At 36.8% G+C, this 15048-nt stretch overlaps 1 protein-coding gene across 1 annotated transcript in view; it reads right to left on the bottom strand.

The window, feature by feature from the left end:
- LRP6 (LDL receptor related protein 6) overlaps positions 1-15048 on the bottom strand; it is a 137363-nt gene that overhangs the window by 100998 nt on the left and 21317 nt on the right. The window contains exon 2 of the mRNA XM_036758829.1: positions 12910-13303. Within this exon, the coding sequence (XP_036614724.1) occupies positions 12910-13303 (394 nt within the window). The remainder of the gene's footprint in view (positions 1-12909; positions 13304-15048) is intronic.

The following is a 15048-nucleotide window of genomic DNA, read 5'->3' as shown; positions in this document are numbered from 1 at the left end:
TAAAATAGAAGTTAACCATAAATTGAGAAGGATATTGCCTAAACTGGAGTTTAAAAAATAAGCACAGCAACTTTGAAGCACTTAAAAACTATAATTAATGCAGTGACCAACCACAATTCCAGGGCACTGATGATGAAGCTTATAATGTATCTCTTTACAGAAAAATGATGAACTCAAGACACAAAATACATACATACATTTTTGGATACAGGCAATGTGGAAATTAGTTTTGCTTAACTGTGTATATCTGCTACCAGGCCTTTGTTTTTCCTTTTTTTCCCCAATGTGGTAGAGGAATGTGGGAAGGCAAACTCTGTTCAGATTTTTATTCTGTCATCCAATTGACTAGCTAATATTTACCAGGTCCTGCAAATTTGACAAGCATGCCATATATGCCTCTATCTAAGATACTGATATAAATAGAAAGAACAGGATTTAGAGTCAAAAGACCTGGGTTCAAATTTCTGCTCTATGTACTAGCAATGGGATCGTGGGCAAGTTACTTTTCCTCAAGCCTTAGTTTCCTCGTCTTTAAATCGAGGGGATTAGATTAGTTGATTTCTAAGATCCTTTCCACCTCCTAATTTATGATTCAAGTCTGACCAGGTCACTACTCTCTTTAAAAAATAACAACAAAACCTTTAATGGCTACCAAGTCTCTAAAATAAAATGCAAATCACCTGCCCTGGAATTGAAGGCTCTCTACAATCAGAAGCAAGTCTTGTTTCCAATTTCTTACTCCTCATTATGCTCACTATATTTCAGAACTCAACATTCTATCTCTCGTTTCTGAGCACTTGTATTGCCATCATTTACATCCAGAATGTACTCAACATGGATTCCTAATATTCCTAATACAAGTTTCAGGTGAAGAGTAAACATCCCTTCTATGAAGTCTTTTCTAATTCCACAGATAGCATTTGTCCTCTCTATCCTCAAATCTTCCTAGACCACATTTGGTCTCTTCATTGTTTACTTACCTATTCATCTAGAGCTAAACCTATCTCTTCACAAGGCACATTACCACGTCCTTCTCAGTAGAACATAAGCTCCTTGAGAATAGGTTTTATTTTGTGTTTGTATCCCTAGAGTATAACCCAGTAGTGTATGTCTAGTAGTGCTTACGTAGAGTTTACAACCTAATTGAGAAGATAAGAAAAACAGAATAATATCAGTCATACCAAGGAGAGATTATATTTAACTAGGATTCTCAGAAAAGCTTCATGTAAGCAGGTCAAATCCAGACTACCACCTGTTTTTGTATGACCTGCAAGCTAACAACAGTTTTTACATTTTAAAATAAAATTTTAATGGAACATTTCCACAATCACTTTTTTATGTATTGTCTATGGCTGCTTTCATCTACAACTGCAGGTTGAATAGTTGCAACAGAGACTGTCCATGGCACTACTTCATACAGCTGTTTGCACACTACAAATCACAGGGATACAGTTATAACTGAAGTGTTTTGAGTGCCATGAGTATTGCCATACCACAATTTTTTAAAATTACCAGAGCATTCCCATCATGTCAAAGCTAAAAAAGAAGAAGAAGAAAAATGCTTTATTATAATTTTTTGAGCTCTGGAAAGAAACAATTTTTTTTTGAATGAGAAGAATCCCCTCACAATTACCATTATCAGGGACCAAATGGTTTGGGAACTTAGTTTTTGCACAGATTTGATAATGTTTCTTGATTAACTTAGCCCAAAAGTTCAAGACAAAACCGTGGTTATATATGAAATACACTGCAGCAAATCAATTCAACAACTAATAATGTTTGAATCACAAGTAATGTCAAACTGCTTTATACATTTCCCATTCTATCAAGTTAAAATAAGAAGCAACATCTCCATTTCCTCACAAATTTACCATAAAGTTCCAGCAGCATTTTTCAGACCTCGATACAAGTGCAAAAGAAATTTTCATATTTCAAAATCCAACTGTGTCATTGAGGAGCTTCTACCTAATAATCAACTAGAAATCATTAATCAGCAATATACTGACATACTAAAGGATAATTATCTGGAAAAGAATCTAACAATTACATAAATTCCTACCAAGCAATTAATATATGCTCAATTAAAATCATATGCTCATGGATTGTGTCAACAGGCAATCACAACATCATGAGACTTATGAGAAAACCAAGTTTATTACGAGAGAAATGAACTTGCATGTGGAACACAAAGAAGTCACAGTCCTTACAGAAGTTTGCATATATATATATATATATATATATATATATATATATATATATGACAGTAAAACCAAAGGAGAGGGAGAAAACAGGAAGGGGTGTGACATGGGAGAGGAAAGGTACAGTAAAGGTGGGAAAAAGGATAAAATTCCTCCCCAAGGGAGAAGCAAGGCAATGGTAAAAACCACATTTTTTCCCCTTGGGAACTGCTAGAGTATGGAGCATCCACTTATCTGCAAAGTACTCCAGGTGTACAAGCATCTTCTCAGCCTGGTACAGATTGGCTGGTACCTGTCTTGCCTCACAAGGACATATATGGAATCCAGCTTGGGGTGCAAACAATAAATTATGCGAGGGGGGGGTGGGGTTCAACCTAAACATAATCAGAGCCACCTGCATGCTCTGTGTCCAGTGTTTTTGGAAAACACGGCAATTCAAAATGACAAATTCAGGGGACCCCTTAGTAGCCCTTAACAACCCCCTCCCCTCTACTGGTCAAAAGCAACCCCTAGGTACTTCTATGACCATAGAGAGCACACTGGGTAAAACAGTACTGTGGATACTACCTGGGACAGCCCCAATTACAAAGTGGGATCAGTACCATCAACCAAGCACAGCACAATAAGAATAACCAAAATTAGGGACTAATTTGAAGGGTTTGAAAATCAGACACCAGCCAAGATAATTGAGAGAACTGAGTATACAGATACAGAAAATAAAAGTCAAAGGGGCACAGCCATGGACATCAATAATAACAGGCATTAAGTCTCCCTGCAACTACCAAGTGATATCAGTATTTGGTAGTAGCTATCTGTGTGAAACAATATTTTCAAAAATGAAATATGTAAATCTCATTAGAGATGAGCAAATGAACAAATGAATGTTTGCAATCAATTCTGATGACAGGGAAAACTAATTATGAACCACAATTAAGTTAAAATGTCACCCCCCCAAAAAAAAATTCTTCTCATTAGTAAACCTGTACTACAAAAAAACTATACTCAACTCTTATATTTTTAATCTTGTCAATAAAAAAATTGTGGAAATTTGCTTTCTTTCTTACTATATAAGTACCTATATCCTTGATTTTTTCTCTTGTCTATAAATCCTAAAATATTTATTATGTGGCTCTTCACACAAAAAGTTTGCCAACTACTGCTCTATATAACATGCTGCCTCAATCCAACATAAATATGCAAAGAGAATTTCAAAGAAGAAATGTGAATAAATTCAAGAAGACAGGGATACTCAAAGTACACTCAGCAAAGAGTCAACAGTTACACTTATATGAAGTGTTCAGGTAGGGGACTGATAAGAAACAAGTCTAAAAAAGAAGTTGGGGCCTAAAAACCATGCTTTGGACTTTATTTTCTAGCTACCGAAAGTTTTAATCAGGGTAGTGACATAGCGAAAGCAATGCTTTAAAAAAAGTTAATATGACTTTTGTATCATTCAAGGTAAATTGGACAGAGGCAAAAAAGACAAGACAATGAGATTAGTTAGAAGTTAACCAGAGATGACCAAGCATGAAGTGATATTGGTCAAGACAGTAGGTAGCAATGGTAATAAAAAGAAAAGCACATCTTGGGAAAATGTCAGAAGAGAAGAATTGACAGGATTTGTGCTCCAAAGGATGACTCCACCCAGAGGCCTACTCAATGCTTGGTAAGTATTATGCATGAGTCCACTGTACCTTAAGGAGCTTCCAGCCACACTGCTTGCTCATTTCATTTCCAACTCACTCTCTGGTCTGCACCAGCTTTCCCACCTCAGCTGCCCAGTTCCCCTCCTTTATTCTCTCTTCCTGCTTTCCTGCTCCCCTATAAGTTTTGTCTACCCCTATTAGATTTCCTTTCTTCCTTGCTTGCTTTTTTCCTTCCTTCCTTCCCTCAGAATATAGAGGAAGAACATTGTCTGACTTTATCATCAGTACTTTAAAATAATCTATATATCAAACTATCACTACCTAGATTACTCCCAGATTTTAAGCCTGGGCAACTGGGGAAATGGAAACAATCAGTGGAAAGAGCACAGAATTTAGATCCATAAAACTTGGTTTCAGATAATAGCTAGCACTTTAAGGTCTGCCAAAGCACTTTACAAATATTATCTCATTTGATCCTCACGGCAATCCTGAAAGTAGGTGCTACTATTATTCCAATTTTTAAAACAAGGAAACTGAGGCAGGCAATGCGTGATTTGCCCCAGGTCACACGGCTATGTCTGAGGCCACATTTGAATTCAGGTCTTCCTGATTCTTTATGCAGCACCCTATTTAATGAAGCACCTAGTTGCCTCTACTGACTCATATAATTTTTTTGATCTTGGACTTCCTTTCCCGATGGTTTGGTTTCCCCATCTGTAAAATGAGGAACCAGGATTGGATGATCCCTACAATCTCTTCCAGCTCTAAATGCTAAGATCCAGGGAACAAATAAAAAAGATAAGGAATTTTGTTAGGCATCTTAATGTTTTTCGTTTCAGGTTCAAGATAAGATCTATAAGGAAGAAAATATATAAGGAGAAAAACAAAGACTCAAGGAAAAAATCTTTGGAGAGTCTATTTAGGAAGACAAAGAAAGTGTCAATGAGGTTGGAAAGGGCAATATGTGTAACAGAAAGGACAAAGGACTTGGAGGTAAAGTACCTCAGTCTGAATCCCAGAAGATACGTTCTATCTATAACTTTGGATACCTCACTCAAATTCTCTTGCCCTTAATTCCTCATGTAAAATGGAGGGGTCGTCATACTAGATGATCACGAAGGTCCTTTCCAGTTCTAAATACTATAATCCCCTATGATTATCAGAACACTACAGCCAAAGAAGAGTTTCGAAATAAACTCAATATATAATCTTAGTGACACAGTACATACAATGGGTGGTAAGTAAAAATTAGTGTAATTTCTTAAGTCTTAACTATAAATTCAAAAGATACAGAAAGAGATGATCCCTATCCTATTCAAGGCAGAAAGAGGGATAATTCTCAACTGTTAACAAATACCCTTTACCAAAGGACAAAGTAAATTCTGTAGACAAGTTACGTTTTCCTTACTATAATATTCAAAGTTATTAAAAATTCTACTGCACACAGGAACAATTAAACCCTACCTTCAACTGACAACATGACTTTTCAATAACACTCTAAAAAAAGTAAACTACACATACCAATCAAAGAGGAGTAATCCTCTTTGGAGAGAGGAGGAAGAGAGCCGAGGTTTTATTAGGATACCACAATTTTTTTTAAAATTGCTGAATTATTTTTGTTGAACTACAACCTGTCTACATTAAAAGTTGCTTGAAATTTGTGAGCCATAAGCTGACAGAGCTAGGTAGCACAGTGGATAGACGGTTGCAGCTTGGAGTCAGGAAGATCTGAGCTCACATCCTGTCTCAGATACTTAAGCTGTGTGACTTTGGGCAAGGCCCTTAATCTCTGTTAATTTCAGTTTTCTTATCTGTAAAATGAAGTAGAGACTAGGGCCTATGGCCTCTAAGGTCTCTTCCAGCTCTAAATCTATGATTCTACTATCTTGTAGCTTGGAAATGTTTGTAATAATAACATTTATTTAAAGAAAAATAGTGCAATAGCTTGCAAAATAAAACTTCATTTACTTGGGCCAGGGTAGATGAAAAACAATGAAGGAAAAAAAAGACTATTCAAACTGATTTTTTTTTGGTTGTTAAAATGTGTGAGAGGACGTGTTTTCATCAAAAATAGAAATTTATTTTAAGAGCTGACAGGAACCTTAAAGGTAATCTAGTTCAATCCTATCATTCTACAGATGAAGAAAATCAAAGGCCTAAATGTATGAAGTGACCTGCCATACTTACACTGAAGTGACAGACACTAAAACCAAGATACATCTTGACCCCAAGTACACTGATTCTTTCAGTATACTGCTCTGCCTTTCTTTGTTTTAAATAAGAACTTCAACAATGTCAAAATCTATATACTACAGGCTCCCATTAAATCACAATAAGATATAACTGGCTACTATCCAAGTCCATGCTACAGATTTTTATAACCCAGAAACTAATCATACTGTAATAAGTCCAATCTATGCTCAATAAATGTTTCTTGAACTGAATAGCATACACTGACTTCTGGATACATTTTTAGAGTTTGTTCAGGTGGAATTGGATGTTTGAGAAATAAGAATAGCAAGAGGTAAGAAACAAATTAAAGTCACAAACAGCACCAAGGAGATAAAAACAACCCCATTCACTGACAAAACAATTGTTTGCTAAGAAAATTCCAGAGAATCGGCATAAACAACAACCAAAAAACCCCTCACATATTAACACAGCTTCAGTGAAGTATCAGGGATACAAAACAAATCCAGAATTTTCAACAGCATTTCTACATAGCAGTAACAAAACCAAGGAGGAAATAAAATAGAAAGCCCATTTCAAAATAACTATAAAATGAATAAAATACCTAAGATTCAATCTACCAAGTCACATTCAAAACTTAAATAAAATTAGAAAAAACATTTTTAAAGAAAAAAAAAACCGACAACTATTTAAAGCTATTTTCAATGCCAAGTTAGGATACTCCAATATAATGAAACCAATACTACCTAAATTATCTAATAGATGTAGTGCTATCCTAGTCAAACTAGTCAGGAGGTACTTTATAGAGGGTTGGACAAATAATGAACAATTTGAAGGAACAAAAGGTTCACAAGGGAAATGATGAAAAAAAGGAAAGTAGACATAAAGGGAGAAACAGCACTTCCAGATCTCAATTCATATTATGAAACCCCAGGCTCAAAAGTTCTCACAAAGGCTTCAGATACTGTTGCCACACCTCTGAGTGAGGGAACAGAATCTAAAGAGGGACAATTAACTACTATGGCTGAGAAAGCATGTGAGAATTGAGAAAGGACTAAGAATTTCTTTCCTAAGGAGATGTGGACAGTTAACTGCCACTGAAGAACTAATTTGTAAGAAACTATGAGCATTAAATGTTATCTTTGTGAGAATTTGGAGAGATATTTGAGAGAACTAATTTTGCTCTTATTTTGTGGAGAAGACATCTTGAGAAATGAGCTTAACTGGTAGAACTTTTGCTATGCTGTGCTTCCCATGTTTTGGAAAAGTAAGTAGTTGCACTGATACATGTATACACACACCCCTCTCTTCAATACAACTGCTTGTTCACTGTTAACATACACGTATACACAAACATACACACATACATAAAATATATACCTTCATTATCTGTTAGTTAAATTATACAACTAGTAACACTAATGTTTGTCTAAACCTCTAAGACTGGAGTTTGATGGTGAGGAAAGAAAGCTTATGGGAAAAGGACTTCCAGTAATGAAAGAGACATGAAAGATTACAGCGAAACCCTAATTCACCTAAAAAACTCCCCAAAAGACATGGACAAGGGTACCAGATGAAATAATGACCACTAAAACCAAAGAAAAGCATCAGAAAGCTCTTTCATCCAATCTAGAACTATAAAAGAAGACAACCAGAAGCCTCCAGGTACTCTGGCCAGGGGCATGGCAGAGGACCTGCAGCTAGTTCCATCTTGGCCCTCAGATGAGACAAAGTTCAGGTCACTAAGTAATAAAGTGGAGCAAAGTAATATGTGCACCACTCTGGGTCCTCCGTAAGATTTTGCACCAGTGCAATCACCAATATCATATCTGAGCCACAGTTAACAAAGCTATCTCCCAGTAGGTAATGCCCAGAGACCCAGAGACAAGAATGCACAGGCAGCCCACAGGAGGGTCCTCCAGGGCTTGAAAACAGCAAGATCTCTGATATTCGCCGGCCACACCAAGAAATCAAGGAGATAAGGGACAAGAAGTGCCAGAGAACTCCAGGAGGTCTAAAGATAGTGTGAGATTTCTTACACTCTATTGGAGTTCATCAGGGCAACAGTATAGGTCAAAGCTATGGACAATCCTAAACAGAACAAACAGCCGTTATCTGTCTCTGACCTGAAATATGTGCTTATATTCACACCACAGCCTAGTCTAAAGCCTGCAGCCAATTAATGAGGGAAGGTCTGCAATTCTGTTACTCTGAACCTGAAAAGCCTTCCAACTAGTTGATGGCAGCTGGAGCCAACAGCATTCTACTAGAGTTCAAAACATAGGCAAGTGCATGGGGTTTGCCCTAACTAAAGTTGGGATCAAGAATTTGCAACTTTCAGACCAAGAAGGCAGCAGACTTCTTTCTGGATCAGACAACTTTGGGCATACTGAAAGCTTACAGATACCCAGACCGAACAGCTCCTAAAAGCACTGAATCACAAAGCACTCAATACCCAGAGAAAAGCAGCAGGACCCTATGGGAAAAACAACACAGGAACAAGCAAAGCCCAGACATTCCTTCCAGAAGTGCGAAGACCCTGGCCTTAATACAAACTACCAGTTTGAAAAGCAAGGTGGGGAGGGGAGAAGGAGGACCTTTACTGTTCAAAGGATGCTCAAGACACAAACCCAGAAGAAGAAAAAGACCCCAAAACATTAACAAGCAGAACTTCAAAGAAAAATACAACTTGATCATAAGTTGTAACCAAGAAATTCTGGAAGGAATGAGGCAAGAGGTTTTTCTTTTTTTTCTTTTTGGCAGGGCAATTGGGGTTAAGTGACTTGCCCAAGGTCACACAGCTAGTACATGTGTCAAGTGTCTGAGGCCGAATTTGAACTCAGGTCCTCCTGACTCCAGGGCCGGTGCTCTACTCACTGCGCCACCTAGCTGCCCCGAGGTTTTTCTTTTTTAAGAATTTTAAAGTGATTTTATAAATAAAAATGTTAGAGGAAAGAACTGGAAAAGAAATTGAGAGCTATCAAAGAAACACTTGGAAGGAGAAACAGGAGCTTAGCATAAGAGGTACAAAATCTTAACCTAGCAAAAGACTACTTGAAAATTAGAATGGACCAAGCAAGCACAAGTTAATGTCTCTATGAAATAAACAACAGCAAAACAAAGTTAAAAGACTGAAAAACTTAAAAAGGTATATGATATCTCATATCAAACAATGATCCTGAAAAGAGAGGAAGGAAAGGTAATGTAAGAATCGCTGGAGTGCTTGAAAGTCATGACCCCAAAAAAAAAACACCTATCAAGGAAAGTGATCATTTCCTTGATCTATTATAACCAGAAAGCAAAATAAAAATAGAAAAAATCTACCAGCCATCTCCTTAAAAGGAAATGCAAAATGAAAAATGCAGGCGCATCATAAACAAAATTCAGAATTTCTGGGTGAAAGAAAAAAATGATGTAAACAGCCAGAAAGGTGCCAGTAGTCAGGATCACAGAAGATTTAGTAGTAGGAGAAAAGACCTTCAAATGTGATATTCCAAAAGGCAAAAGATAAAGGCTTACAACCAAGAATAACTTACTCAGGAATAATTTTGGGGGTGGGGAGGAGTGGGGGAGAGGGAAATGGACTTTTAATGAAATGAAGTACTTACAAACTTTCCTAATGAAAAGACCAGACCTAAATAGAAACTCTGAAAAACAAACACGGGGTCAAGAGAAATATAAAAACAGAAGTAAGCAATCACAAGAAACTAAACAAAAGGAAGATGATACAAATATACCCTCAGAACCCTAATAGCTGGAGTCATAGAGGGAATTAAATAAGGCAGGGACCTGGGAGTGGTTTCTGCTATGTTGTGATTATCTTAGAAGAAAAGGGAGTGGGAGAGGGGAAAAGGGAAGGGGAGGAAAAATTATCTCAAATAATCAGAGTCCACAAATAGGGAAAAAGCAGTGGGGGGAACATACAAACTTAAACCTCATTTTCATCTGAAATTTTGGTCAGGGACAAGGTAGGGGGTAGAATACATAAATACAACAGAGTTGGATACAGGAATAAATTTCACTCACCAGAGAAATAGAAGGAAATAAGGAGGGAAGGGTAAGTTGAGGGAGGGATCAGTCATAAACTAAACAAACTCTAACTACAGAAGTTAGATCACCAAGGTGGGGTTAAAAGTAAAAAAACAGAGACCTAGCCTTTGTCCCAGGCCAAAGATACACTCTAGCCTGAGGAGAAAGGCCTCTTGCAGAAGGTGGAATTTGATCCCAGCCTTAAAGGAAGCCAAAAAGGCAGACCACTCCAGTGGAAAGGCAGTAAGAAGAGACAAGAAGTCCAGCGCTAGATCTCAGTGTGTGGAAAGGAGTAAATTGTAAGAAGACCAGAGAGGGAGAAAGGAGCCAGGTTATGAACAGTGTTAAGAGCCAAAGAGATTTTGTATTTGATCTTAGAAGTAATAGGGAGCCCCCACAGTTTACTGAGTAGAAGGGAGTGACATGAGCAGACCTACAATTTATGAAAATCACTCTGGCAGCTGAGTGGAGGATGGGCTGGAGTAAGGAAAGACCTGAGGAAGGAAGTGTAACTAAAAGGCTACTGCAGTCGACCAGGTGTGAAATGATGAGGGCTGGCAACCAGAGTGATCGCATAAGTGAAGTATATATGAGAGACGTTAGCAAGGTGCAAATGACAGGACTTGACAATAGACTGGACATATGCAATAGGTAAACCTGGGTGGCTATACCCTTGACGGTAAACAGGCTGGAGTTTAAGAAGGAAAAGTTTGGGGTGAAAGACAACATGGTATGTTTTGGACATATTGAGTCTGAAATGCCTGTGTCCAGTTCAAGATGACTAAAAGGAAGTTGTTGATGCAAGACTGGACATTAGAAGAGAAATTAGGGCTGCATAAACTCCTCTATTTGACATTTAAAGCTCTTCACAACCTGTCCTCATTCTGTCTTTCCAGCCATATTACTCCCCTGTATGCAAAAATTGATGTTATGTTAATCACACAAAATTACCCAAGCACCAGCTCCTACATGCTAACACTCTCTAATACATCCCTCTCAAAATATACTATATTTATAGCTAGGTCCTAATCTATCGTGAAAATACTAAATTCCCTGAAGTGGTTATGTCATTCAAATTTGTACTGCATATTTTGCATTGGGCATGAACTAATTATCAAATCTTAAATAATTTATAATTTCAAATAGTACAAATTCAAATACACATTACCACGTCAAGGGACTCATTATTCACACTAATTGGGACCTCACTGTACTGTGCATTTACTTTGTATACACTTGTGTATGTTCTTGTTTTCTCCATTGATAGCAAGTTCCTTTACTGTTTCTAGTTTGTCTTTGTAACCCACACACATCTAGCACAGTCGCTGGTACAAAGTAGATACCTCTGCAAGTAACTATTAATTCACTGACTGAAATTACTTCTTCATAGTCCTTCAGTGGTTCCAAACGGTTCTTCACAACAAACTTATGGTTTGAACTTCAAAACCTCTTCCAACTTCAATATTATCACCCAAATAGCACTGTTCTCTGAATGTTCTTGGCCTCCTTAAACTTTTTCCCAAAATAAATTTCCAATGCAATAGAAAAACTGCATAGATTATTACTTACTCCATTTTCCCCTCACTATTATTTAAATATGTTAAATAACTTCTATTCATCTGAAAATGACTGGAGATGATTCACTAGTTCAACTCCATAATATAAAAGAGGAAATTTAGCCAACTTCGCAGCTTTAACTTTATTTTTTTCTGTCTATATATTTATAAATATCTGACTACCACAAAATTCTCCAGTATATTAAAACCAATAAGGAGAACAAGTAGCCGGAATTCAGATATTCACCTCCAGATTTAAATCTAGGAAGAGCAGCAAACAGCTTCAGGTCCATCTTTACTTCCCTCCTTCCATTCTTAGAAGATTTAGCATGACTGGAAACTAAATGGCTCCAATTTTTAAAAGTTTACAAGGGAGTATTTCAGGGCCTAGCTGAGGCACCTTAAACCAGAATCCTATATAAGAAAACATCTTTCAAATTTCATGATGCATGTTACAAAGCTATATTTATGACAATCAGAACTCAAAAGGAAAAACAATGAACAAGTAATTATTAATGGCATACTACCTCCTAGATGTAGAGGATATAAACCCAAAAATGGCAATTTGTTTCTAAGTATATTAGCAACTAACTCCAAAAAACTATTTAAACAATGGCTTTTGTTCCTCTGCTTTACTGTATTGAGTCCATTATAATCAAATAGGCATTAATGGCTCCTTATGCAGAGAGAATGAATGTGTTTTGGAATAGAAGTGATAGTATTTTAGCATTCTCTAACTTCAAATAACCAAACATTATTCCCTATTATTAATTCTTTCCTTTTCTCCATCAACTTCTTTCTCCAAAAAGAAAAATAGAAAAACCAATCAATTATAATAGGTTATATTAACGCAGCACATCAGGTCAGGTAGGTGGTAGAGTAAATAGAGCGGCACTGGGCCTGGAATAAGGAAAACCTGAGTTCAAATCCAACCTCAGACATTTACTAGCCTTAGTTTCCTCATCTATAAAATGAGGAGGAGAAGGAAATGGCAAACCATTACTGCCAAGAAAACCCCAAATGGGGTCACAAAGAGTAGGACACAACTGAACAACATCAAGGTTCATGAAGTACTTTACATAATAGATATATATATTCACCAAAAAAACTAGCAAAACACATACAGCCCTAACCATAGATTCCATTTTCAACACTAAGGTAACACTCCTACTAGTAAGCTTTTACTATGAATTTAAGTTGCTAGTTGAAGTCTACTCATCACTCATAAGTTAGTAAAATTAAATCTTTTTTTAAGGAATAAAATGATTTTGTAAATAAAAAAAAACTTACCCATTTGCAGGATCTAAGGCAATCGCTCTCGGCTGATCCAACTCTTGCCAAAATAAAACTTTTCTTAAAGTTCCATCTAAATTGGAAACTTCAATCCTATTAGTTTCAGAATCTGTCCAGTATAATTTTTCTCCCAACCAATCACAGGCCAGCCCATCAGGGGATAATAATCCGGAAACAACTACATTCTGTACACTCTCGGTTTTGTTAAATTCTGTTCGTTTAATGGCTTCTTCACTTACATCACTCCAGTATATCAAGCCATGGTCAAAAACGAAGTCCACTGCAGCTGCATCCTCCAAACCTCCAACCACAATCGTAGCATTCTCTTTGCCATTGGTAGCATCCACTAGTCGTAAATCCCGTCTATTTGCATAAAGCAACAAGGGGGCCCCTATAAAAGAAATGTGCAAATGAAAAAAAGTATTATTACCTGGAATGAATAGGCTTTCCAGCCCTAGATTTCAAATATTTTTTTATGTTTTATTCATAACAAATTGATATTAATAAGAACCCACTGATAAAAATTGAAATGCCAATATAAGTTTACTGTGGAGAAATCATACAACCTTAGAGGTTATCTAGTAAAACCTGTATCCTGTCTGCAACAACTAAACCACTAAAAAGTGGTTATTTAGTTATTTGCATAAATACCTCCAGTCAAAGAAAACTCACTACAAGACAGCGAGTTTTTTGGACAGTTCTAATGTATGTAAGGGGTTTAGTGGAATAGGTGAGAGGCAGGAAGGTAAATGTGAAGGAGAATACATCTGAGACTCTCTTTTGCTGTTAAATTTCTTCTACAAAGTCACACTTTTTTGCTATTTCTATCTACTTCATTGTATATTATTATTATTATTATATTAGCCTTTACACAGTCTACTAAAAGTAAACAATGGCATTAAAAAGGAACAAAAACACATTGCAGAGAAATCTTAAGATGCTAAATGCTTTGTAGACTGAAGTTATATACATCAAATAGTTTTGGAGTTGTTGGGTTTTTTTTTTTAAATCCTTACAAACCAGGCCACTGACATTTAGCTACCTGAAAGCTGTGCAAGGACTGAAAGGCTTGGGTAGAGAGCATAATTAGGGGGCATCAACACCACAGATAAGACCAAAACTATGTTGCAATAATTTCCTTAAACTCTCATTCCTACTACTGGAAAGATTTAAATAGTAAGAGGCAAAGCCAACTCACAAAATTTTATCTTTGAAAGGGAAACCCAACTCTCTTAAGATTAAAATAAAAATCTCCTATTAACCCAAAACAGTATTAAATAGTTATGTGACCAGCCACTAAAGTAGAAACTAGTTTATTATCTTGATTTTACCAAAGAGAAAGGATATTCACAAGGTCAAATACATGCATATTTCAATATACACACATTACTTCTTCAGCTGGCTAAGCTGATATACAACTTTATTTCTGAACAACAACCTTTGTGTTTGAAGCCTGGTAGCAGTTATCTGTGCATGTGGGTACTCAGACACTTATAAGCTGGGTGACCTGGGACAAATCACTTAACCTCTGTCTGCCTCAGTTTCTTCAAATGTAAAATGGGGATAATAATAGCACCTACCTCATGGGGTTGCTATAAAGATCAAATGAGGCAGTTTGTAAAGCACATAGTCGAGGCACATCGAAGGCATTTAATAAATACTTATTTCCTTCTCTCCCCTACTCCTTAAAACAGTGCAAATCAACGCAAATAGCAACCTGTCCATGTGTGTTCATCCTGTGTGAAGCTTGTTCCTGTTCTCCCATAAATCTACCTTGGGGATCCACCCAGTGTGTTGGGGACCTTCCCTCTCATTTTCATGACAGTGCATTGATAGTAATGGAGCAAGAAGGCTGTCCATCAGTTCCCTTACTCTCAATTACATGGCCATTTATTTCTATAATGACATCTTTTATACTATTTTCCTCCGTAATTCCTTCTTTGTAGCATGTTGTAGCCTGCTCACATCCACTGCACACCTCTTTGTCGCTCTCTGGATGACTTTCAATTTAAATTCCCTTCACACTAGCATTCTACAGCTCAGAACCACACATCACCACCTTAGGTAAGAGGATATAAGCCAAAGTTTTAGGGAAAAAACTGGGGGCACTAAAAGCAATTCTATCTTCTTTCCTCT

Source organism: Trichosurus vulpecula, chromosome 5 (assembly GCF_011100635.1).
Source record: "Trichosurus vulpecula isolate mTriVul1 chromosome 5, mTriVul1.pri, whole genome shotgun sequence".
Lineage (NCBI taxonomy): Eukaryota > Metazoa > Chordata > Mammalia > Diprotodontia > Phalangeridae > Trichosurus > Trichosurus vulpecula.
Note: the sequence above shows the minus strand (reverse complement) of the source record. Positions and strands in the feature narration are given on the sequence as shown.